The 25,561-nt window shown below is 42.5% G+C and overlaps 1 protein-coding gene across 5 annotated transcripts in view; it reads right to left on the minus strand.

The window, feature by feature from the left end:
• The window catches only part of LOC138665392 (membrane-spanning 4-domains subfamily A member 15-like), a 108,072-nt gene that overhangs the window by 71,450 nt on the left and 11,061 nt on the right, over window positions 1-25,561 (minus strand). For 4 of the 5 annotated variants that reach the window (XM_069752821.1, XM_069752823.1, XM_069752819.1 and 1 more), the window contains exons 2-3: window positions 6,234-6,347; window positions 724-780 (exon numbers count right to left, since the gene is read on the minus strand). In XM_069752821.1, the coding sequence (XP_069608922.1) occupies window positions 724-780; window positions 6,234-6,347 (171 nt within the window). The remainder of the gene's footprint in view (window positions 1-723; window positions 781-6,233; window positions 6,348-25,561) is intronic. The other variant, XM_069752820.1, reaches the window with a different exon arrangement.

Consider the following 25,561-nt stretch of genomic DNA (forward strand, 5'->3'; position numbering starts at 1 on the left):
CTAGCTATAATTGCTATTCATTCTGATTTACTAGCTATAATTTCTAATTAAAACTTGCAGTGCATATCTCGTAAGGCTATGTGGGAAAAGAATGGAGGTTCAATGATTTAAGAGATGATACAATGCCCACTCATCCACACCATGTTTCACCGGCACAATGGCTTTGTCAAGGGCAATGATGCCCTGACAATGGTAGTGCACTAGCTTGATTAGGATCACACATAGGAGTCGTCATACTGATAATGCTTGGGTACATCCTCACAGTTATAGTACATCATAATGAAGTCCATATGAATTGATTACCTTTTGTTAATAGTTGTTGCATATCCATAAGGCCAGTAATGACAAGTAATCAATTTACACACATTTCCATATAATATATTTGACAACCATTGGTGAATTTACCTTGGCCCCATGCCAGCTGCTCTCTTAAGATTGCTAGGGTATGCAATTCTTAGGCCGCTGTCACACTTGCAAGTGCAATGCGAGAAAACTCGTGTAAGTTGCATTGGCCTTAGAGTTGAATCTAGGCTGGACATCTCCTAACCTTTACTAGATGGGCTTCACAGACCTATTATTATCCCTACTATTGTACACTATGAGCATCATGTGGTCCATTTTTATTAGGCTCAACATTATATTTTTGCATACAAAAATCACTGTGACATTATTGTTTTGATTGTATAGTGGTTGAGCTGTAGAGATTTTCCAGGTTATACTTACTAATTTAGAGGATGCAACTCTGTGAGCAACAACAGCCAGGACTCCTGAGACGATCAACTATTCAAAATAAAACCAATTAATAGATTCACATTTAGGCCTCATTCATTTATATCTCATATGTGAAAAAGCAGGCAATTCCCATCAGTGTTCTGGATCAGATTTTAATGTGTTTGGTAGCTATGTCAGTTTCTCCTGTCAGTGTCATCAGTTTTTTAGACAGCTTTAGGATGGCACTATGATGTGATGTTTAAGTTTTCCATAGACCCAATGTCACGATTCCACTGCTTAGTGTATCCTGGATGCATTGATTGACAGCTCAGTCATCCAATCTGGTGCAGGGGCACACTGAGCTCTCGTCGGTATTTTGAGTAACAGCTCGGCCATCCATTTTTAGTCAGGGAGGTGCAGAGCTCCCCTCTGGTGTTCTCTGTTCCAGTGATTACTTAGCTGCTTTACTGAGCTATCAGACCCAGATAGTGTCCAAATGTGTCTTTCAGCTCAATGTGGATTGTTCCTCGGTGCCTTGTTCTCAGCATTCTGACTTTCTGATACTTTGTTACCGGACTCTAGATTTTCCTATTGTCTACCCAATTATATTACCCCTTCTGCCCTGATCCGCTATCTTCCTGGTATTTTGATCATCGTTACCTGACTACGCCTTTGTTTCTTCCCTCTGTTTATGACGTACCCTCCTGGCTCTTGACCTTGGACTCCTTGACTACTCTGACTCACAACTTGTCTGTGAGAAGTGACTCTGCATTACACCCATACACTTTAGTATGCAATTTTCTTCATTTTTTTGCAGACTTTAGATGGGCAAAAAACATGGACAGCCCAATAGACTATAATGTGTACTGTACAGACCAAAAGTTTGGATACACCTTCTCATTTAAAGATTTTTCTGTATTTTCATGACTATGAAAATTGTACATTCACACTGAAGGCATCAAAACTATGAATTAACACATGTGGAATTATATACTTAACAAACAAGTGTGAAACAACTGAAATTACGTCTTATATTCTAGGTTCTTCAAAATAGCCACCTTTTGCTTTGATGACTGCTTTGCACACTCTTGGCATTCTCTTGATGAGCTTCAAGAAGTAGTCACTGGGAATGGTTTTCAATTCACAGGTGTGCCCTGTCAGGTTTAATAAGTGAGATTTCTTGGCTTATAAATGGGGTTGGGACCATCAGTTGTGTTGTGCAGAAGTCTGGTGGATACACAGCTGATAGTCCTACTGAATAAACTCTTAGAATTTGTATTATGGCAAGAAAAAAGCCGCTAAGTAAAGGAAAACGAGTGGCCATCATTACTTTAAGAAATGAAGGTCAGTCAGTCCGAAAAATTGGGAAAACTTTGAAAGTGTCCCCAAGTGCAGTTACAAAAACCATCAAGCGCTACAAAGAAACCTTAAAGAGGGTATTCGGCACTTTACAAAAAAACCAAAAAATTTATCTAAGCACTAACAGGCAGGTAATTGCAGCTTACCTGCCTGTTGTGTCTGGTGTCGCTCTTTTCCGGCACAGAGTGATCACAGACCGCACCTGCCGAGAATTCAGAAGCCACTTCTACAGAGTGGACACTTCATTTCCAGGCCCCTTGGTAGATGAGGCGGGACTTCCGAGGTCATTCTGACATGACAGCCAGATCCCCGCTGCCTAAATAGGGGAGCCAGCTGTCAATCAGAGTGTCCTCGGAAGTCTCGCCCTGTCGCATCAGCAGAGGCAGCTGAATTCCCGGCAGGAGCGTACTGTGACCGCTCTGTGCAGGGAAGAATGGTGCCACACACAACAGGCAGGGAAGTTGCAATTACCTGCCTGTTAGTGCTTAGTTACATTTTTAGTATTTTGTAAAGGATATAACCTTTAGGCTATGTGCACACATTGCAGATTATTTGCGTTTTTCTAGCGTTTTTGCGCTATAAAAACGCTATAAAACCACAAATAATCTGCATACATTAAGCATCCTATCATTTTTAATGAAATCCGCAATTTCTGTGCACATGATGTGCGTTTTTCCACATGAGAAACGCATTGCGGAAAAATAATGAACCTGCTCATTAATTTTGCAGTTTTTCCCACTGTCTAATGCATTGGGAAATGTCCGGAAAAAAACACGCAAAAAACGCGTCCAAACCGCGTCAAAACCACGCAAAAAAACGCATGCGGATTTCATGCGGAAATCTGCCAGAAATGTCCGGATTTTCACAGGAATTTTCTGCATGAATTCCTGAACGTGTGCACATAGCCTTAATGAGCTACATGAATTAGGATAAAAGCCAAACCAGATACTTTATTTGCAGACGTGTTTTGGGATGTTTTCCCCTCATCAGTGGAAAAGTAATAGTTTGGTTTGGTTGGATGAGAGATCTCTGACAGGGTTTTATGGGGGTAGCATCTCTTCTTGTGAAGAGTACCAAGGTGGTTTAAGGTGATTTCTAGGCCAAGAGTACACACATAAGCCAAGAGGGCATCACCCAAAATATGGGATCAGCCTGCAGCATGTTGAGATCAAACATGTACAGGTCCTTCTCAAAAAATTAGCATATAGTGTTAAATTTCATTATTTACCATAATGTAATGACTACAATTAAACTTTCATATATTATAGATTCATTATCCACCAACTGAAATTTGTCAGGTCTTTTATTGTTTTAATACTGATGATTTTGGCATACAACTCCTGATAACCCAAAAAACCTGTCTCAATAAATTAGCATATCAAGAAAAGGTTCTCTAAACGACCTATTACCCTAATCTTCTGAATCAACTAATTAACTCTAAACACATGCAAAAGATACCTGAGGCTTTTATAAACTCCCTGCCTGGTTCATTACTCAAAACCCCCATCATGGGTAAGACTAGCGACCTGACAGATGTCAAGAAGGCCATCATTGACACCCTCAAGCAAGAGGGTAAGACCCAGAAAGAAATTTCTCAACAAATAGGCTGTTCCCAGAGTGCTGTATCAAGGCACCTCAATGGTAAGTCTGTTGGAAGGAAACAATGTGGCAGAAAACGCTGTACAACAAGAAGAGGAGACCGGACCCTGAGGAAGATTGTGGAGAAGGACCGATTCCAGACCTTGGGGAACCTGAGGAAGCAGTAGACTGAGTCTGGTGTGGAAACATCCAGAGCCACCGTGCACAGGCGTGTGCAGGAAATGGGCTACAGGTGCCGCATTCCCCAGGTAAAGCCACTTTTGAACCATAAACAGCGGCAGAGGCGCCTGACCTGGGCTACAGAGAAGCAGCACTGGACTGTTGCTAGGTGGTCCCAAGTACTTTTTTCTGATGAAAGCAAATTTTGCATGTCATTCGGAAATCAAGGTGCCAGAGTCTGGAGGAAGACTGGGGAGAAGGAAATGCCAAAATGCCTGAAGTCCAGTGTCAAGTACCCACAGTCAGTGATGGTGTGGGGTGCCATGTCAGCTGCTGGTGTTGGTCCACTGTGTTTCATCAAGGGCAGGGTCAATGCAGCTAGCTATCAGGAGATTTTGGAGCACTTCATGCTTCCATCGGCTGAAATGCTTTATGGAGATGAAGATTTCATTTTTCAGCACGACCTGGCACCTGCTCACAGTGCCAAAACCACTGGTAAATGGTTTACTGACCATGGTATTACTGTGCTCAATTGGCCTGCCAACTCTCCTGACCTGAACCCCATAGAGAATCTGTGGGATATTGTGAAGAGAAAGTTGAGAGACGCAAGACCCAACACTCTGGATGAGCTTAAGGCCGCTATTGAAGCATCCTGGGCCTCCATAACATCTCAGCAGTGTCACAGGCTGATTGCCTCCATGCCACGCCGCATTGAAGCAGTCATTTCTGCAAAAGGATTCCCGACCAAGTATTGAGTGCATAACTGAACATTATTATTTGATGGTTTTTTTGTTTGTTATTAAAAAACACTTTTATTTGATTGGATGGGTGAAATATGCTAATTTATTGAGACAGGTTTTTTGGGTTATCAGGAGTTGTATGCCAAAATCATCAGTATTAAAACAATAAAAGACCTGACAAATTTCAGTTGGTGGATAATGAATCTATAATATATGAAAGTTTAATTGTAATCATTACATTATGGTAAATAATGAAATTTAACACTATATGCTAATTTTTTGAGAAGGACCTGTAGATATACAAAAAAAAACATGCTATATACACAGGGATCACCAAACATAAATAAAAAAATTTGGGCTGTTTGTTTCAATAAAATCTCTATTTATTTCTGATGATCCCTGTGTATATAGCATTTTTCTTTTTGTCTTTCTATGTGACTTCTAGGTCATGCAATGCTCCTCTGGGAAATTAAATATGCAAACTATTTTCAGACAGGAAGAGGAATAGAAATTTAGGAGATGTGGGGTGTTTGAGACTCACACTGGCTCATAGACTTTCTATTGAGATTATATTCAGTTTCGAAGGTAAGCAGAGCTCAGCTGAGCACCTCTTCCCCTTTATTTCTGTAACCATAGTTATTCTCCATATATTGTGCTACGCAGGCAGTGCCCCAGTAAACAGCAGTGCCAGACTAAAAGTGCTTCCCAATAAACAAAAAATGCTATTTATTGTGCCCCAGACATCTTTTGTGTCCCAAATAGTAATACTGTACCGTACTTTTAAAGTGCCACATTTTGTACTGTCCACATTATTAGACTACAGAATGAAAATGTGCAACTTTTGTCCCTCCTCTTAGAGACCCACACAAAATTAATAGCCCCTCAGTGCCATCACATAGTAACAATGTCCACTGGTATGCATAATAAAAAATAATAAGAAAAAGCTTAACATACCATAACTGATGTATAAAACAAAAAATATATTATGTAATGTTCTAGAACAGTGAAGGAATTAATGTTTGCAATCATGGTCTAAGGCTATAGGTGGCTTAATGATGGTATCACTGTTGGCATTGGCTGAACAAGGGTTAATTGTAGTATCTTTAGTGGCCTACAAGAAAGAGATAATGTTGCTGTCATGTGGGTCACTCAGCCATCCAGATTCCAGGTTTGCCCCTGAAGCAAGAAGGCTGAGACTAGAATGGACAGGGACACCCCTCACACAAACAATTCCCTACGCTTCCCTCTCTGTCCATTGATTGCTCTCATGACTCCTTTATCCTCATCCCTGTCACAGAAAGCTCCCCATGGCACCCTGTGTTACAATGACTTGGAGCACAGACCAGTGGCAAATCTAGGGAAGAATAGGCAGGACATTTGCTGCTGTCACAGGGAACACCATTGGGCTGCCTGACGCAACGATCTGTGGAGTCTCCCAGGTGGTTGCATTATGCCATCTCCAAGAATGGTATTCGACTGTACTCTGAGCCAACTGTAAAACTGACCAATTAATGCACTAATTATCTTCATTTTTATAGTTACATACTATATAGTACTAATGCAGTCTAAAATTCATAGATTAAATGTTTGCATACATCTTAGTGCTTACAGTGTGCTGCTGTATTCTTTCTTTGTAGATGGATAGATTAGAAAATTGATACTTACAAATGGTGGTCCCCAGAAGATGATGTAACTGTACCATGTATAAATTTTGCCACCAAAAAAATTCAGGACAATACCAAATGCAAGCTGAAAGATCGCCAAAACAATCTGAGCAATCTGTAAAATACAACACATTTATCTATTTACTAATTAGTAAAGATGAAAGATTTAATCCTCTCCTCTCTTCACACAGGTATAAACTGCCTGCTGTCTATCATATGCTGCTTTTTCATTCTGCAACATTTTTGTAATGGTGTATAAAAGTGCCTGCTGAATTTTTGCTATAATTCATTTGTTGCATTGTACCCAATACTCACTGATGTGTATCCATGGTTGGGGTCACTATAGATGCTATCTGGTGAAAGGTGTTACAGCATATAGATGTAGCCAGGCCCAACCGCTATGTCAAGCTACCGCCCAATATCGCTGCTCCCATTCACTTTCAAACTCCTGGAGCAGCACGTCCATGCTGAACTTTCCTCCCACCTCTCACCTAACTTGCTCTTTGACAATCTACAATCTGGTTTCTGTCCCCATCATTCCACTGAGACACCCCTGACCAAAATTACTAACGACCTACTTACAGCCAAAACTAAAGGACAATACTCTATACTCCTCCTTCTAGTAACATAGTAACATAGTTAGTAAGGCCGAAAAAAGACATTTGTCCATCCAGTTCAGCCTATATTCCATCATAATAAATCCCCATATCTACGTCCTTCTACAGAACCTAATAATTGTATGATACAATATTGTTCTGCTCCAGGAAGACATCCAGACCTGCCTCCTACTACAGATCCTCTCTTCCTTTGGCATCAAAGACCTCACCCTATCCTGGATCTCCTCATACCTTTCCAACTGCACATTCAGCGTCTCCCACTCCCACACTACTTCCTCATCTCACCCTCTCCCTGTTGGAGTCCCTCCAGGTTCTGTTCTAGGACCCCAGCTCTTCTCAATCTGTACACTTGGCCTGGGACAACTCATAAAGTCCCATGGATTCCTGTACCACATTTATGGTGATGACACTCAGATCTACCTCTCTGGCCCAGGCGTCACCTCTCTGCTGTCCAGAATCCCGAAGTGCCTATATGCCATATTCTCCTTCTCCTCTTGCTTCCTCAAACTCAATGTGGACAAATCTGAACTCATCATTCTTCCTCCATCTCACAGATCTTCCTTACCTGATCTATATATCACAATAAATGACATCACACTTTCCCCTGTGCAGGAAGTCTGCTGCCTCAGAGTAACCCTTGACTCTGCCCTGTCCTTCAAACCACTCATCCACCTTCTGTCATCTCCAGCTCAAAAATATTTCCAGAATCCATCCTTTCCTCAACCTTAAATCTACTAAAATGCCTATACGTGCCCTCATCATTTCCCGCCTTGACTACTGCATCATTCTTTTCTGTGGCCTCCCTGCTAACACTCTTGCACCTCTCTAGTCCATCCTTGAAGCTGCTGCCCAATTAATTCATCTTTCTCCTTGCTACTCAGCCACTTCTCCCCTCTGCCAATCTCTTCACTGGCTACCATTCCCTCAGTGTATCCAGTTCAAATTACTAATATTGACCTACAAAGCCATCCATAATCTGTCTCCTCCATATATCTCTGAACTAATCTCCTGATATCTTCCCTCACGTAATCTCTGGTCCTCCCAAGACCTCCTCTCCTCCACACTTATTCGCTCCTCACCCAAACACTTCCAAGACTTCACCCGAATATCCCCCATTAACTGGAATTGTGTGTCCTAACACATCCGACTATCAACCACATTCAGATCCTTCAGATGGAACCTGAAAAAACACTTTTTCAAGAAAGCTTACAGCCTGCACTGACCCCGCTGCCTCCTCACCACTTCCGGAGCTACCGCCTCACCATCACTGGAGCTGCAGCAACCCTCAACCTACTGTCTCCTTCCCCACCATCCTGTAAAATGTAAGTCTGCAGGGTCCTCTCCCCTCTGTATCAATCTGTCATTGTTAGTTTGCTTACTGTAAATGATATCTGTAACTTGTATGTAACCCCTTCTCATGTACAGCACCATGGAATCAATGGTGCTATATAAATAAATAAAATAATAATAATAATAATAATAATAATAATAATTTATGAGTATCAGCAAGAAAAAGAAATCACAGACGCTGCACACTCATGGAGCTGACTAAAGGCATTTGGAGTGGCAATATGGTCTTGCTATAAGGGCCTCCAGAGATTAGAAACAGAAACTGTACTGATAATGGCATTCCTGCATTTTCAGTGAAGAATCCGATGTTAGAAGTACGGCAGGATCTTTGATAACAATCATGTGACCAAAATTCATGTACCCTGTGGAATCTAGAAGAACATAAAACAGGCTTGCAAGTCCTCTGTAGAGTATGTATGTGTTTGTTTATACGTGTATGTATGTGTTCTGCCAAAATGCGATCAAAAAGACAAATGTAAATAAAATCGCTGAAAACATAATCTTATCCCGCAAAAAACAAGCTGAAAAATGAAAAAGTTATATCTCTTAGAATAAAGCGATGCAAAAAATATTTTTTCTATAAAGTAGTTATATTAAAAAAAATATATGTGTTGCTGTTATCATACTGTCTCGATGAATAAAGTTGCCTTATCAATTTTACTACAACAAAAATTCCCATAAAAGGTGTAATACTCGTGGGAAAAAGAAAAGATCCCATACAAATGAAGATAAAAAATGTATACTGTTAGGGCTAGCGGAACGCACCAAATAATAAGACTGATAGTGTACGGTGCGTTCGTAGCCCGGGGTCCACCGTGCAGAGATGGAACCTGCTGCTGAGTAATGACGGACTATATGGCGGTACTCATAAGTATACTCGCATGGGTTAAACTTCACCCAACGTGAAGGAAGCGATCCTGTTGCGTCACAGGATCGCGGTACCGCACATAGAAGGCGAGCAAGCAGTCAGCGAACTTAACCCCAACTAGGATTGAAGTCCGATTAGACCACTTGCTGACACAACACCGCAACAGGGTGTGTTAGGCAAGTCTTATAATTAGAGCACCGAAGTGCGAACTGTGCCGTGCTGGCAGGCACCACTAAGCACCCAGACGTGGGTCAGGAAGCGCACTACTGGCGCGTGGCGCCGCACTGGCGGTCACAGCAATAGACGCTGATACGTGTGTGACACGTTGAGTGATTTGTCGGGCGCTAGATAGCAGCCATACTCCATACGCGAACAGTCATACAATAGGGTAGGGGTATTTAATGAACGAATTGCACTCACAACAAACACACGTATTCAATTGTACACTAGCGCATGGCCGTGCGGTCATGCCCAGTTTATATAATTGCAGGACAGGAAGTGGCCACAGAAACTTTGCCCTTCCAGGGCCTGCCAAGAGGACCAATGGAATGCGCTGCAGAGCCAGAGCACATGACCCTCGATCTCCAACGGGAGATCTTGCTCTGGGCATGCTCAGTGTGCGCAAACAAGGACTTAGTCCCAGGGAAGTCCGCTCGCCGCTGACCAGCACTGACTTTAATGGCAGGAGCTGAAGAAGTAGCAGTAACTCTCTGTACAGAGTGAGAGCGAGCAAGACACTGGGAGCGACGTCCCTGCTGAGCAGACTCCACTGCGGCTGGAGGAGAATGGGAGACCGCAGCGGAGACGGATCGAGATTCCCCCTGTGCAGCAGAGGAAACTCGACTCCTAACATATACTTTATTAAATATTAATTAAAATAATCTAAAAAAACAAAACACCTTCCAAGGACACCAAGCAGTAACTAAAGGGGATATTACATCAAAGAATATGCACATAAACATATATATATATATATATATATATATATATTTGTGTCAAATGTCCTGCGTGGCACAATTTACTACACACAGGAGGATGCATGTATCCAAATGTAAAGGTTTACACTCCATGTAAATAAATCTCCAAAATCAGAGCAATTGACAATGTGTGGCTAGCAATACTATCTATCCCCGTGGGATTACCCCTAAATCATAAAGTGCCGGTAAACATGGAGGACAAAAGCAAATAGCAATATCCGAGTAATGTTACCCAAAATTAAATCCAACAACAATGCACTAGTGGCTACAGAAGAAATGGTCTGCAATGTCCCAAACAAATATCATAAAATAAATTACTTTACCCGTAGAAAGAGGTCCCAAGTATCCGCTCAGCGCCCGCTCACCCCTACATGTGTTTTGCCGCCAGCTTCTTCCGGGGGTGTGGAAGAAGAAGATGGGATTTTTTGTTGCAGAATTATTTTGAAGTGCCCCTTTAATTTTGGACATATTGTTTGATATAATTATCAATTTTACCACACGTGCAATGCAAGACAAAAAGCCCTTAAAAAAACACAATTCCTGAATTGATGGATTTTGTTAATTCTGCCTCCAAAACGTGGAATGGATAGCAATCAAGAAATGTGGTACCAATAAAAACATCAACTCATCCAGCAAAAAAAAAGCCCTGACATGACTCTGTCAGCGGAAATATGGAAAAATTATAGATCTTAAAAATATGGCAATGCAAAAACTTTTTATGCAGAAGAAAACATCTTTTAGAGTGTGACAGCAACCAAACATAAAAAAAGATATAATTTGATATCGCTGTAATTGCACTTAAAGGGCCACTGTCACCCCCTCCAGCCGTTATAAACTAAAAGAGCCACCTTGTGCAGCAGTAATGCTGCATTCTAACAAGGTGGCTTTTTTAGTTTTTGGTGCATTTATTCCCAAAATAAAGCGTTTTATAACTTGGCCAAAATACCTGTCTTTAGACAGGGAGGCAGGTCTTAACCCCCCTGCTGGAAGCGCCACACTGCCGTCACTCAAATCTTCAGGGGCGCCGCCCCCTCCGCGCTGTTTTCCCATGAAATCCGGCACCTGCGCTGTTTAGTACTGGCTGGGGCAGGCGCAGTGAGCTCTGGCCGTCTGACCTCACATGCAGTCTTGCAGACTGCGCCTGTGCGGCCGCCCTGCCTATGAATCCCAGCCCCGCACTGTGCATAATGCATAACACCCTGCGGGGCTGGGATTCCCAAGGTGGGTGGCTGCACTGGCCGCATAGGCTGGGAATAAATGCACCAAAAACTAAAAGAGCCACCTTGTTAAAATGCAGCATTACTGCTGCACAAGGTGGCTCTTTTAGTTTATAACGGCTGGAGGGGGTGACAGTGGCCCTTCAACCAAAGAATAACATCATCTAATCACTAATACTACACGAGAAACTGCATAAAAAAATAAAACCAATTCTTGCTTTTGATTTGTTTATTTTGCCTTCCATAGATCACAGTAAGGCTCGGCTCACATTAATCCTGCGCTGAGTGCTTACACCATGTTTTCGGTGTAAATCTCTGAAATACACGATTCAGATGGTACCTACGGTGGAACAGTCCCTATATTGAGGCAGATGTAGACATTGTGGATACTGTCTTGCTTTTAATCCGATGGTGTCTGTCATTTGAAGCATGCATAAAAGTGCGGTCAACCACAGTTTTGTCCACTTCTGAAAAGAAGGACAATGCTGAACAGAGGCCAGAAAGAGTCGAGAGTAACTCTGCTGTCTCATTATAGTGAATGTCTGTCTCAGGGGTTAAATGAATCACATTACTCGAGATTTAGACGTAAGTGCTTGGCATAGAGCACATGCTAACGTGATCCAATATGCTATTTTAAATGATCCCAGCAAGAGCTTAAAATCAATCCCCAAAAAGCAAGTCCCCACTCAAGTTTATCATCTGTTAATGGAAATATAGGGAGCTTCCACGTTACTAGTACAAAAGGCTCTGGAACAGTGAAATTAATGTTCGCCTACTAAAAGAAATTCAGCAAATTCTGTGTTTCCAAATCAAAATGCCCTGAGTGGCATGGTGGGCAGTGGGATACCTTGTTTACCTCCCCGGAGCATGCCCGTTTGCTCGCGGTAAAAAACAATGGAGGTTGGAGCTGCTAGTGTTCATGCTGTGGAGAAGAAACGGAGACATGAGCTTGAATTCTGTTTCTACTGTGGTCTCGCAAGATGTTTTGTAAAGGACTGATAAACTTGCCCTCAAAAAAATTAGCCATTTGGAAAAGGTCTAAGTATAGGTGATAGCCGATGAAATCACCCAGACTTCCAGGTACCTTTTTCTCCTCAGATAAAGTACTGCTAAAAATGGTTTTGTCTTTAAAAAGCCACATATTGCCAGCATTGGCTTTCATGGACTGCTGGTCTGCAGTAAACTTTATTGATTCTGAACTAGTTTGGAAATTAGGATAAAGGACAGTTAGACTGGCAAAATGCATTCAAATTTTTGCAATTGACAAGGCACCGCTACTTAAAAACTTTGTCAAATTTTTAACGGTGGAATTCTCACTTCGAATAGGAGAACTTCACTCAGAATCCATCTCCTGTTTTGTTTTGGATAAGCTACCTGCTAGGATGTTATTTTGGCTTCCATAGTTGTGCATTCGCAATCTTGTTACTGATTGATGCCAGAAGGAAATTGCTAAGTGGGGTCCCAATTGTCATAGCAAATTTCTAGGCTCTGTGGAAGTGTGATCTGCAAGTCTGGAGGGTCTGCCAGGATACCTGAAAAAATTAAGAGATGGGTTTTCTGAAAAAGAAATATGGTATTGATCTTGTCTCCAGTGCCAAATTACCTAAAGCTCACCTATATAATTTATCTTGGCCTGAACGTTCCGATATGAAAAATTATGTGAACAAACGTTTACATAATGATTTTATTCATCCTTCCTCCTTCCTTCCTGCCCAACATGAATATAATCCTCTAATGCCCATGTCCCCTGTAAAAGACCAAAAATGATAAGCAACCATATCCCTCACCTATCCGACATGAATATAATCCTCCGATGCCCATGTCACCTGTTAAAGACCAAAAATAATAAAATAACCGTATTCCTCATCTGTCTGACGAGATGATAATCTAGATATCTCACGATGAGTCTAGTTCTGCTACATCTAGATGCTGTGCTGAATATTGGCATGATTCAAGCGTTTAGTGACATCTTGTGGTGATGTCAGTGAGGTGAATGGAGTTGAACTTTGCTCTCCTTATTCACACCACCGCAAGACACTGATGCTTCGCTATGATGTGCCCAGTGCCTCTGCTGCATGACAGACTGAATGCTCGCATCATGCCAACATTCAACATGTCATCTAAATCTAGCAGAGCTAGACTTGTTGCTGGACAACAGAGTTATCTTCTTGTTGGACAGATGAAGAATACTGTTGTTTAATATTTTTTTGTATTTTACAGAGACACAGGCTTCAGTGGATTATTTTCACATCAGACAGGAGAGGAATATGGCTATTTATTATTTTCTGTATTTTACAGAGGACATTGACTTCAGTGGATTAGGTGTAGAGGTCAATATAACTTTGCGTTTTTATTTTTATTTTAAATAAAGGAGTCAGTGTCTTTATTTCAAATAAAGGACTTTATTCCTGGCTGAGCTTTTTTTCAATTTTACTATGAGGTTAGTATTGGGGGTGTCTTATAGACGCCTCTCCATTACTAACCCCTGGGCTTGGTGTCAGCAACCATAAAAACAGCTGACATCAAACCTATTAGCCCACTTGCCATCACACCAGGAAAAGTGGGAAGAGCCAGGCAAAGCACCAGAATTACCACGTCTAAGGCCGGCGTCACACTAGGCGTAAGTAAATACGTTCCGTTTTTTACTGCCGTAATACACAGTAATTGTCCCAAAACACTGTTCCGTATTCAACGCGAGGATGCAATTTTTACACACAAATTTATCCGTGTGTCATCCGTATGGCTTCCGTATGGCTTCAGTACGGCGATTGTTTTCTCGCAGGCTTGCAAAATGGACATATCATGGATCCATCGACTCAAATATTCTTAAAAACATATATACAGTCTATATATATATATATATATATATATATATATATACAGTGGGGCAAAAAAGTATTTAGTCAGTCAGCAATAGTGCAAGTTCCACCACTTAAAAAGATGAGAGGCGTCTGTAATTTACATCATAGGTAGACCTCAACTATGGGAGACAAACTGAGAAAAAAAAATCCAGAAAATCACATTGTCTGTTTTTTTAACATTTTTTTTGCATATTATGGTGGAAAATAAGTATTTGGTCAGAAACAAACAATCAAGATTTCTGGCTCTCACAGACCTGTAACTTCTTCTTTAAGAGTCTCCTCTTTCCTCCACTCATTACCTGTAGTAATGGCACCTGTTTAAACTTGTTATCAGTATAAAAAGACACCTGTGCACACCCTCAAACAGTCTGACTCCAAACTCCACTATGGTGAAGACCAAAGAGCTGTCAAAGGACACCAGAAACAAAATTGTAGCCCTGCACCAGGCTGGGAAGACTGAATCTGCAATAGCCAACCAGCTTGGAGTGAAGAAATCAACAGTGGGAGCAATAATTAGAAAATGGAAGACATACAAGACCACTGTTAATCTCCCTCGATCTGGGGCTCCACGCAAAATCCCACCCCGTGGGGTCAGAATGATCACAAGAACGGTGAGCAAAAATCCCAGAACCACGCGGGGGGACCTAGTGAATGAACTGCAGAGAGCTGGGACCAATGTAACAAGGCCTACCATAAGTAACACACTACGCCACCATGGACTCAGATCCTGCAGTGCCAGACGTGTCCCACTGCTTAAGCCAGTACATGTCCGGGCCCGTCTGAAGTTTGCTAGAGAGCATTTGGATGATCCAGAGGAGTTTTGGGAGAATGTCCTATGGTCTGATGAAACCAAACTGGAACTGTTTGGTAGAAACACAACTTGTCGTGTTTGAAGGAAAAAGAATACTGAGTTGCATCCATCAAACACCATACCTACTGTAAAGCATGGTGGTGGAAACATCATGCTTTGGGGCTGTTTCTCTGCAAAGGGGCCAGGACGACTGATCCGGGTACATGAAAGAATGAATGGGGCCATGTATCGTGAGATTTTGAGTGCAAACCTCCTTCCATCAGCAAGGGCATTGAAGATGAAACGTGGATGGGTCTTTCAACATGACAATGATCCAAAGCACACTGCCAGGGCAACAAAGGAGTGGCTTCGTAAGAAGCATTTCAAGGTCCTGGAGTGGCCTAGCCAGTCTCCAGATCTCAACCCTATAGAAAACCTTTGGAGGGAGTTGAAAGTCTGTGTTGCCAAGCGAAAAGCCAAAAACATCACTGCTCTAGAGGAGATCTGCATGGAGGAATGGGCCAACATACCAACAACAGTGTGTGGCAACCTTGTGAAGACTTACAGAAAACGTTTGACCTCTGTCATTGCCAACAAAGGATATATTACAAAGTATTGAGATGAAATTTTGTTTCTGACCAAATACTTATTTTCCACCATAATATGCAAATAAAATGTTAAAAAAAAAGACAATGTGATTTTCTGGATTTTTTTTTCTCAGATTGTCTCCCATAGTTGAGGTCTACCTATGATGTAAATTACAGACGCCTCTCATCTTTTTAAGTGGTGGAACTTGCACTATTGCTGACTGACTAAATACTTTATTGCCCCACTGTATATATATATATATACGCGTATATATATATATATATATATATATATACACATGTGACCGCTCACTCAGGACGAGCTGCAGACGCTGAGACCAGGAATCACTGGAGCAGGGTGAGTAGGACGTCTTCAAAGAGGGAGGGTGGGAGGCAGGCAAGCGGGCGGGCGCGAGGGCGGGGGGGGCTAGGGGGCGGTCGGTCGGGAGGTCACCCAAACAAAAAACTCATGTTCAGGTGTCGCCCCCCGCATCTTCCCGCTCTAGGCACGTGCCCTCAAGTGCCTAGTGGCAAAAAGGGCCCTGACTACATACATACTACATACATACTACATACAACATACTACTTGAGGTTTAACAATGATAAATGTAAGGTTATACACATGGGAAGAAGGAATCAATATCACCATTACACACTGAATGGGAAACCACTGGGTAAATCTGACAGGGAGAAGGACTTGGGGATCCTAGTTAATGATAAACTTACCTGGAGCAGCCAGTGCCAGGCAGCAGCTGCCAAGGCAAACAGGATCATGGGGTGCATTAAAAGAGGTCTGGATACACATGATGAGAGCATTATACTGCCTCTGTACAAATCCCTAGTTAGACCGCACATGGAGTACTGTCTCCAGTTTTGGGCACCGGTGCTCAGGAAGGATATAATGGAACTAGAGAGAGTACAAAGGAGGGCAACAAAATTAATAAAGGGGATGGGAGAACTACAATACTCAGATAGATTAGCGAAATTAGGATTATTTAGTCTAGAAAAAAGACGACTGAGGGGCGATCTAATAACCATGTATAAGTATATAAGGGGACAATACAAATATCTCGCTGAGGATCTGTTTATACCAAGGAAGGTGACGGGCACAAGGGGGCATTCTTTGCGTCTGGAGGAGAGAAGGTTTTTCCACCAACATAGAAGAGGATTCTTTACTGTTAGGGCAGTGAGAATCTGGAATTGCTTGCCTGAGGAGGTGGTGATGGCGAACTCAGTCGAGGGGTTCAAGAGAGGCCTGGATGTCTTCCTGGAGCAGAACAATATTGTATCATACAATTATTAGGTTCTGTAGAAGGACGTAGATCTGGGGATTTATTATGATGGAATATAGGCTGAACTGGATGGACAAATATCTTTTTTCGGCCTTACTAACTATGTTACTATGTTACTATGTTACATACATACATACTTACTACATACATACAGTTGTGGCCAAAAGTAATGACACCCCTGCAATTCTGTCAGATAATACTCAGTTTCTTCCTGAAAATGATTGCAATGACAAATTCTTTGGTATTATTATCTTCATTTAATTTGTCTTAAATGAAAAAACACAAAAGAGAATGAAGCAAAAAGAAAAACATTGATCATTTCACATAAAACTCCAAAAATGGGCCAGACAAAAGTATTGGCACCCTCAGCCTAATACTTGGTTGCACAACCTTTAGCCAAAATAACTGCGACCAACCGCTTCCGGTAACCATCAATGAGTTTCTTACAATGCTCTGCTGGAATTTTAGACCATTCTTCTTTTTCAAACTGCCCCAGGTCCCTGATATTTGAAGGATGCCATCTCCAAACTGCCATTTTTAGATCTCTCCACAGGTGTTCTATGGGATTCAGGTCTGGACTCATTGCTGGCCACCATAGAAGTCTCCAGTGCTTTCTCTCAAACCATTTTCTAGTGCTTTTTGAAGTGTGTTTTGGGTCATTGTCCTGCTGGAGGACCCATGACCTCTGAGGGAGACCCAGCTTTCTCACACTGGGCCCTACATTATGCTGCAAAATTTGTTGGTAGTCTTCAGACTTGATAATGCCATGCTCAAGGTCAAGCAGTCCAGTGCCAGAGGCAGCAAAGCAACCCCAAAACATCAGGGAACCTCCGCTATGTTTGACTGTAGGGACCGTGTTCTTTTCTTTGAATGCCTTTTTTCTCTCCTGTAAACTCTATGTTGATGCCTTTGCCCAAAAAGCTCTACTTTTGTCTCATCTGACCAGAGAACATTCTTCCAAAACGTTTTAGGCTTTTTTATGTAAGTTTTGGCAAACTCCAGCCTGGCTTTTTTATGTCTTGGGGGAAGAAGTGGGGTCTTCCTGGGTCTCCTACCATACAGTCCCTGTTCATTCAGACGCCGACGAATAGTATGGGTTGACACTGTTGTACCCTCGGACTGCAGGGCAGCTTGAATTTGTTTGGATGTTAGTGGAGGTTCTTTATCCAACATCCGCACAATCTTGCATTGAAATCTCTTGTCAATTTTTCTTTTCCATCCACATCTAGGGAGGTTAGCCACAGTGCCATGGGCATTAAACTTCTTGATTACACTGCACACGGTAGTCACAGGAACATTCAGGTCTTTTGGAGATGGACTTGTAGCCTTGAGATTGCTCATGCTTCCTCACAATTTGGTTTCTCAAGTCCTCAGACAGTTCTTTGGTCTTCTTTCTTTTCTCCATGCTCAATGTGGTACACACAAGGACACAGGTTGAGTCAACTTTAATCCATGCCAACTGGCTGCAAGTGTGATTTAGTTATTGCCAACACCTGTTAGGTGCCACAGGTGAGTTACGGGTGCTGTTAATTACACAAATTAGAGAAGCATCACATGATTTTTCGAACAGTGCCAATACTTTTGTCCACCCCCTTTTAATGGTTGGTGTGGAATTATATTTAATTTGGTTTTAGGACAATTCTTTTTGTGTTTTTTAATTAAATGACGATAATAATAACAACAAAGAATTTGTGTTTGCAATCATTTTCAGGAAGAAACTGAGTATTATCTGACAGAATTGCAGGGGTGTCAATATTTTTGGCCACAACTGTACATGCTACATACATACAACATACATACAACATACATACTGCATACATACTATATACAACATACATACTACATACATACTACATACAATACATTCATACATTACATACAATACATACATATAGACATACAGTACATATAACAGAGTACATACTCACGATCACTTGTCACTTTGTTCCCCGAAGCCAGTGTCATCTGTAAAAAATATTAAAATAACAAGCAAACAATATACTCCCTGATCTGCAGAAATCCACAAGTGTCCCACGACGATCTCCCGTGGAGAACAGCAGCATCACCTGATGCGACCGCTCTCTAGGGGCTCCAGGAATACAATGATGGGAGGAAGGTATCTTCTGCACTGTATTCCTCTGCCGCTGTAAAAAAATAGTCCCTAGTCTCACTTTTGGCATTGCTGTGTGAGACATTTCCCACACAGCTTTTGCCATAAAGTGAGACTCTGAACTAAGGTAATGTCATGATCCAGTTCTGAGATTATGTTCAGCTCTCTTGTCTCTGGACTGGTCATGTGGGAGTTAATCCTTTCTGCCTCACCCTGGAGCTGGTTGAGCTATTTAAGTCCTCTGCAGCCTGTGGGCCAGTGTCAGCTATAGTTCATCCTGCACTGTTTGAGCTCCTGACCTGGATCCCTGTTCTAGTGTTCCTCTTTGCCTCTGACTGCCTGCACCCGTATATTACTTGTTCTGACTTTTGGCCTGTACCCCGACTCTGTTTTTCGTCTCACGTTTTGGTTACCACGTTCCCGGTAGGTTCTGACGTCTTGCTTGTCCCCGACGATTCTCTGCTCGCCCCTTCTGTACCACGCTGCTATCTCCATGTATGACCTTGGCTTGTTTCATGTCCCTTTCATTACCTGTGACACCTGTGTTGTTGTTCAGTGTTGCTGTTGATATAGAAGGGTTAATAGTTTGCCTTTAACTATCTTGCCTTTAAGTGCCTTTTGCCTTAAAGTGTTAGAATTACTAGAATCTGTTGACTCAGTAGTCTGACGGTCTCCTCTTCAAGGAGACTGTACTTCTTATCATGTATGTCCTCAATAGTCAGTACAACATATTCTGGGTTATGGTAAATAAAGTATGACCCTGTGTGATGGTGGGGGCTACATGAGTGTGAGCGGGGTAGAGTGTTTGTCTCTTGCACTCTTTTCAGTCACACACACTCCAAATAGAAAGACAGGCTTGTGTCCTTTTGAAGTCCTGTTTAGTAGGTTGCCAGAGGCTGGTCTGTACTTCCCACAGGTGCTACAAAAGCAACACGGTGCTATGACAGCCCATGTCCAGGCCTTACAGAAAAGACTTAATGTGGTGCATAAACATGTGTTTTCATCCATTCCAGATCCTAATGCCAGTGCAGACGTACATCAGCTGAATCCAGGTGATTGGTGGTCATACACAGACACGTGAGAAGGAGCCTAGACCCACGGTTTGACGGCCCGTTTTAAAGTCCAGCTGACCACATTTACCTCAGGGAAACTTGAGGGAAAGCCCACCTGGATCCATGCCAGTCACTGCAAAAAGATCTTTTCACCAGCAGAATGACGGTTCTCCTAATCACCTTGCTGGCAGTGGAAGGATGTTTGCATCTTACAGAGACACTGGATAAACATACTTATTCAACACCTTGCTTTTCTTATAAAAGACGCGGAAGGACAAAAACTGCTGGACTGTTGGATCTGTGCACACAGCCCAGTATCTGCAAGGACTATGCTGTACTTAGCCTTACCCCAGGACCCAAGGAAGGTATTAACACCACACTGCATGCACAAGTGAGACTTGGACTCAGATTTTCGTGGTTCCTTAAGGCTCTTAATGAGACTAATACAATATAGAGACTCCTTTTTAAATCCAGCCAATTAGCTTAGCGGCCTAGCGGGATGGATTATTTTTGGTGTTTTACAGACTTGTATGCAAATTTTGTTGCTTTACTTATTCTTTTATGTAGCCGTAAAAGCGCTAATATATATATTACCTAAGCTATGGAATAATGTAGGTGTAGAGAAAAATCTAAGGCTGAACCTTCTGTAGTGTATCATAGGCCCCGTATGGCCACTGTTGACGGGGGAGGTGAGTGTCCACACTGAGGGTGGATGGGTGAAGCAGGTAGGAAGTCCCCTTGTGGGTACTAGACCCATGAGACAGTAGCTCCTTTGTGGACATCAGCTGACCCCGTAGCAGAGGTAATACCATTTACAAAAGGGGGAAATTGATATAGAAGGGTTAATAGTTTGCCTTTAACTACCTTGCCTTTAAGTGCCTTTTGCCTTAAAGTGTTAGAATTACTAGAATCTGTTGACTCAGTAGTCTGACGGTCTCCTCTTCAAGGAGACTGTACTTCTTATCATGTATGTCCTCAATAGTCAGTACAACATATTCTGGGTTATGGTAAATAAAGTATGACCCTGTGTGATGGTGGGGGCTACATGAGTTACATTGAAATGCATTATGTGTAAATGGTATAAAATATTGCTTCTTGCTCTATTACTTCAGATAAAAGTGACTTGCTCACAGGATATGTGTGAGGTGTCTTTTTGTCTCCAAGCGCGCTTGTAAAATGACGGGCGTAACTCCACAATTTGGCCCTCACTGGTGATCTGTCAGCTGACATTTGGGTCAGAATGAAAAACAGCTACAACACTGTGCTGTGTGTGCAGCCTCCTTACCTTATCCAGCACCCCCTGGTGGAAGTTGCTCTATACTGCACTGCAGCAGCACATTACAGGTAACCTCTCAGTGATGCACTGCAGGAGCCATTGTCTCCTGTCAGTGTGTCACTGAAGGTCCTAGAGAGCAGTGACATTACCTGATGTCACTGTTCTATAGGGGAGATCGTCGTGGGACACTCGTTATTAATTGGACTACGGCGGACAGGTAGTATACGGATTATTATTTTATGTTTTTTACATGCGATGAAGTATGGTAAGTATGGTTAAATGAAGAATATTAAAATAATTTTTTCTGGCTGTGTCTTTTTTTTTAACTCTTTCACTACACTAGGATTAATAATGGATAGGCGTCTTATTGACGCCTCTCCATTATTAACCCGGCCTAATGTCACCTTACAATAGCAAGGTGACATTAACCCCTTATTACCCCATATCCCACCGCTACACGGGAGAGGGAAGAGAGGGGCTAAGTACCGGAATTGACGCATCTTACAGATGCGCCATTTCTGGGGCAGCTGCGGACTGGTATTTGTAGCCGGGGGGGGGGGGCAATATCCATGTCCCCAATTGGGTGATGTCAGTGCTCTATAGGACCTTCAGTGACACACTGACAGGAGACAATGGCTCCTGCGGTGCATCACTGAGAGGTTACCTTAGTTCAGAGTCTCACTTTATGGCAAAAGCTGCATGGGAACTTTCTCACACAGCTATGCCAAAAGTGAGACTAGGGATTCTTTTTTTACAGTGGAGGAGGAATACAGTGCGAAAGGATACCTTCTTCCCATCATTGTATTCCTGGAGCCCCTAGAGAGCAGTCGCATTAGCTGATGCTGTTGTTCTCCACGGGAGATCATCGTGGGACACTCATGGATTTCTGTGGATCAGGGAGTATATGGTTTGTTTGTTATTTTAATATTTTTTACAGATGACACTGGCTTCGGGGAACAAAGTGACAAGTGATGGTGAGTATGTACTCTATGTTATATGTGCAGTATGTCTATATGTATGTATTGTATGTAATGTATAAAAGTATTGTATGTAGTATGTATGTATGTATGCTGTATGTATTGTAGCGTTTCCCTTACTTCGGGTCTTGGGGGACTCTTGCTTTGCACGGGAATAATGCATACAGGCACGATTTCTCAAACATATTAAGTTCGTTCCGGTTTATTAAAGCGTCATAAACCGCACTGTAAGCCAAGTTACACACAGTCTGTTACTTTAACAGGTGTGGCTTTACAAAACATTCGGTAGTCATGTCTTTTCTCTCCATTACAGTTCATTACATGCATCATTGGAACATACTAAACCCCAACAGTCTGTTCCAATGGCAGATACGTCTCTGCCATATATTACAGGTTTTTATCCCATACCAGGGATTACCTCAGGAGCTTCGGCTCCACACACTGACTCCTGCCAGTGTTAGTTCACAGGGAAACTGCCTCACTGGGATCTCCGTCCTTGTGACCAGACCAGAATTGAGAGTGTTAGTTTACCAGTGCAGGGCGGTAATTGGGATTACCTACTCCTGAGGTGTGAAGCAAAATGGATCATGCGCACTAATGCGATGGGTCCTTTAGCTTTTAATGAGAGGGTCGACATGTCGATCTTCTTATGACCTTGTATGATAAATTCTCCCCTTTAAGGGGATCTGAGGTAGGTATAGTCGAATTCATTTAGTAGGAAGTCGTTTGTGTATTTTTTGGTGGGTATACCGGGATATTATGCATTCCGTAAAAAACCTTTTTTTCCACGTGCAATATGAAATAAGATGTTTGGGATTGAAGGTTGCAATGTAATTTTGTTTTTATTTGTATTATGCTTGTTGCATTTTAAAAGTTTTGTATCTAGTTATTTCGTGGGAAAAGTTTTGAGGAGGAGGAGTATGCTGTGGCTGGGGTATTCCTCCTTTCGTCATGTCCTCCCAGGTGTTGACCCGTAGAAGTGCTGGCATAGCGTGAAACGGCCGTCATTCTTATCTGCTCGCACTAGCTCCTTTCCTCACTCTCCCGGCCATGAATTCTTTTTAATGAAGATTCAATAAAGCTAAGGATTTTTCAGATCGGTGAGTGCTTTCCTTTTTCTATTGTGCAAGTGGATAGATTTGTTCTTTCTGGAAATAGCACCCGAGATCTTGGAATATAGCGTGTTGTTGTATCGGCTTTGAAGTCATACCTGTTGTTACCAGTGGTCTTCAGCTTGATGTTGGCAGCGATGCCGCCCCCTGTCTTTTTGTTTTTTGTTGTTTACACATTTTTTTGCTGTGGGACAGAGCACGCCGAGGCACACGCTGACCGCATACACAGGTGTCCCATCTTGAGCAATTTACTCCAACACAAATGGAGCAGATGGAATCGGATGCTACACATACCAGGCCAGGTATTTTAGCTGTCCGGGAGAATGTTGAGAACTATTTCAAGGAGTGCGAGCAGGGTGATGGGATACATTCTTTAAGCACCAAATCCCTGGAGTACAAGCTAACAAATCTAGCTGAAAGAGAGACAAAACTTTTTTGGACTAATAATTCGCTGAAATCGTACAGCGACATTGGTAGAGTTCCCCGCGGTTTAAGAGTATGGAAAGAAATGTCACAGTTTGGTGAAGATGTCTCCTTTCTCACGGAGTGAGAAAATATAATGCTCAAATGTTCACAAGAACTTTTGCAACTGGTTTTGAGAACTAATTTGCGTAATTACGAAGTGGTAAATGCTGACTTGATTAAAACACGAGAAGAATTGAAACGACGACTGACGGAAAATCAATGGACTACGCTCAGTAAAAAAATGGATAGTAAATTAATTACAATTCAGGTGGATATAAAACAAAGAAAACGGGATAAATTCATACGTGATAAAACAGACTTTGAAACCGGTCAGATTTTTTCTTGGAATAAGCATAAAAATGGAACAACGACTGGGAGGAGTGTTACTAAGTGGAACAGAAGGAAAAATTATAACAGGAATAGGAACCGCTCCACAAAAAGAGACTACCTTACTACTGAATTGGACTCTAGTTTAAGTGAAGGGGCAGGTACATCTGCAAGCCCCTTGGAACAAACTCCGGTGGGCACAGCTGGGACATCCAATGCGGTTTTCCCTTTAGGAGGAAGACCCGGAAGGGAGGAAGGAAGAAGTGCAATCGATCATTCACGCAAGAGGAAACACATTTCATGGACACAGAGATATTAATCTCCCAGAAGATTGCATAATAAATTTGACTGAGCACTGCCTAACTCTGGATCATTTATCATTACTTTCTAAAGGTTTAGGGTATAGTGTTCCAGAGGTGTTCGAGGTGTACTGATTTTAATATCGATTTATTCAAATCGATCAGGAAAATTCACCTGTATAAAGGTACCTTCACACTAAACGACGCTGCAGCGATCCAGACAACGATCCGGATCGCTGCAGCGTCGCTGTTTGGTCGCTGGAGAGCTGTCACACAGACAGCTCTCCGGCGACCAACGATGCCGGTAACCAGGGTAAACATCGGGTTACTAAGCGCAGGGACGCGCTTAGTAACTTGATGTTTACCCTGGTTACCATCCTAAAAGTAAAAAAAACAAACGCTTCATACTTACCTTCCGATGTCTGTCCCCGGCGCTGTGCTTCTCTGTACTGGTTGTGAGCACAGCGGCCGGAAAGCAGAGCGGTGACGTCACCGCTCTGCTTTCCGGCCGCTGTGCTCACAGTGAGTGCAGGAAAGCACAGCGCCGGAGGACAGACAGCTGAAGGTAAGTATGAAGCGTTTGTTTTTTTACTTTTAGGATGGTAACCAGGGTAAACATCGGGTTACTAAGCGCGGCCCTGCGCTTAATAACCCGATGTTTACCCTGGTTACCAGCGAAGACATCGCTGAATCGGTGTCACACACGCCGATTCAGCGATGTCAGCGGGAGAGCCAGCGACCAAATAAAGTTCTGGCCATCTAGCCCCGACCAACGACATCACAGCAGGATTCTGATCGCTGCTGCGTGTCAAACTGAACGATATCGCTAGCGAGGACGCTGCAACGTCACGGATCGCTAGCGATATCGTTTAGTGTGAAGGTACCTTTAGGCTTTTGCTGCTAAATCATAGACTGACATCAGATTGGAGGGTGAAAGCCCCTGTGCAGTCGGGCCGTTAGGCTTCATGGCTGGCACAGATGCATTAGCTGATATGTCCAGAGTTGTGAGATTATTGCTTGATTTAATGGAAACTCAGGGTAGGGCTGGGGACAGGGAGATGGAGGCACTATCCCCTTTTACGGGAGGTGTGCCATCTACTTACATGCTCCCAGTGTCGCCAGGCAATCTTATTGACCTTTTTGAGGCGCAAG

This window comes from Ranitomeya imitator, chromosome 2, assembly GCF_032444005.1.
Source record: "Ranitomeya imitator isolate aRanImi1 chromosome 2, aRanImi1.pri, whole genome shotgun sequence".
Lineage (NCBI taxonomy): Eukaryota > Metazoa > Chordata > Amphibia > Anura > Dendrobatidae > Ranitomeya > Ranitomeya imitator.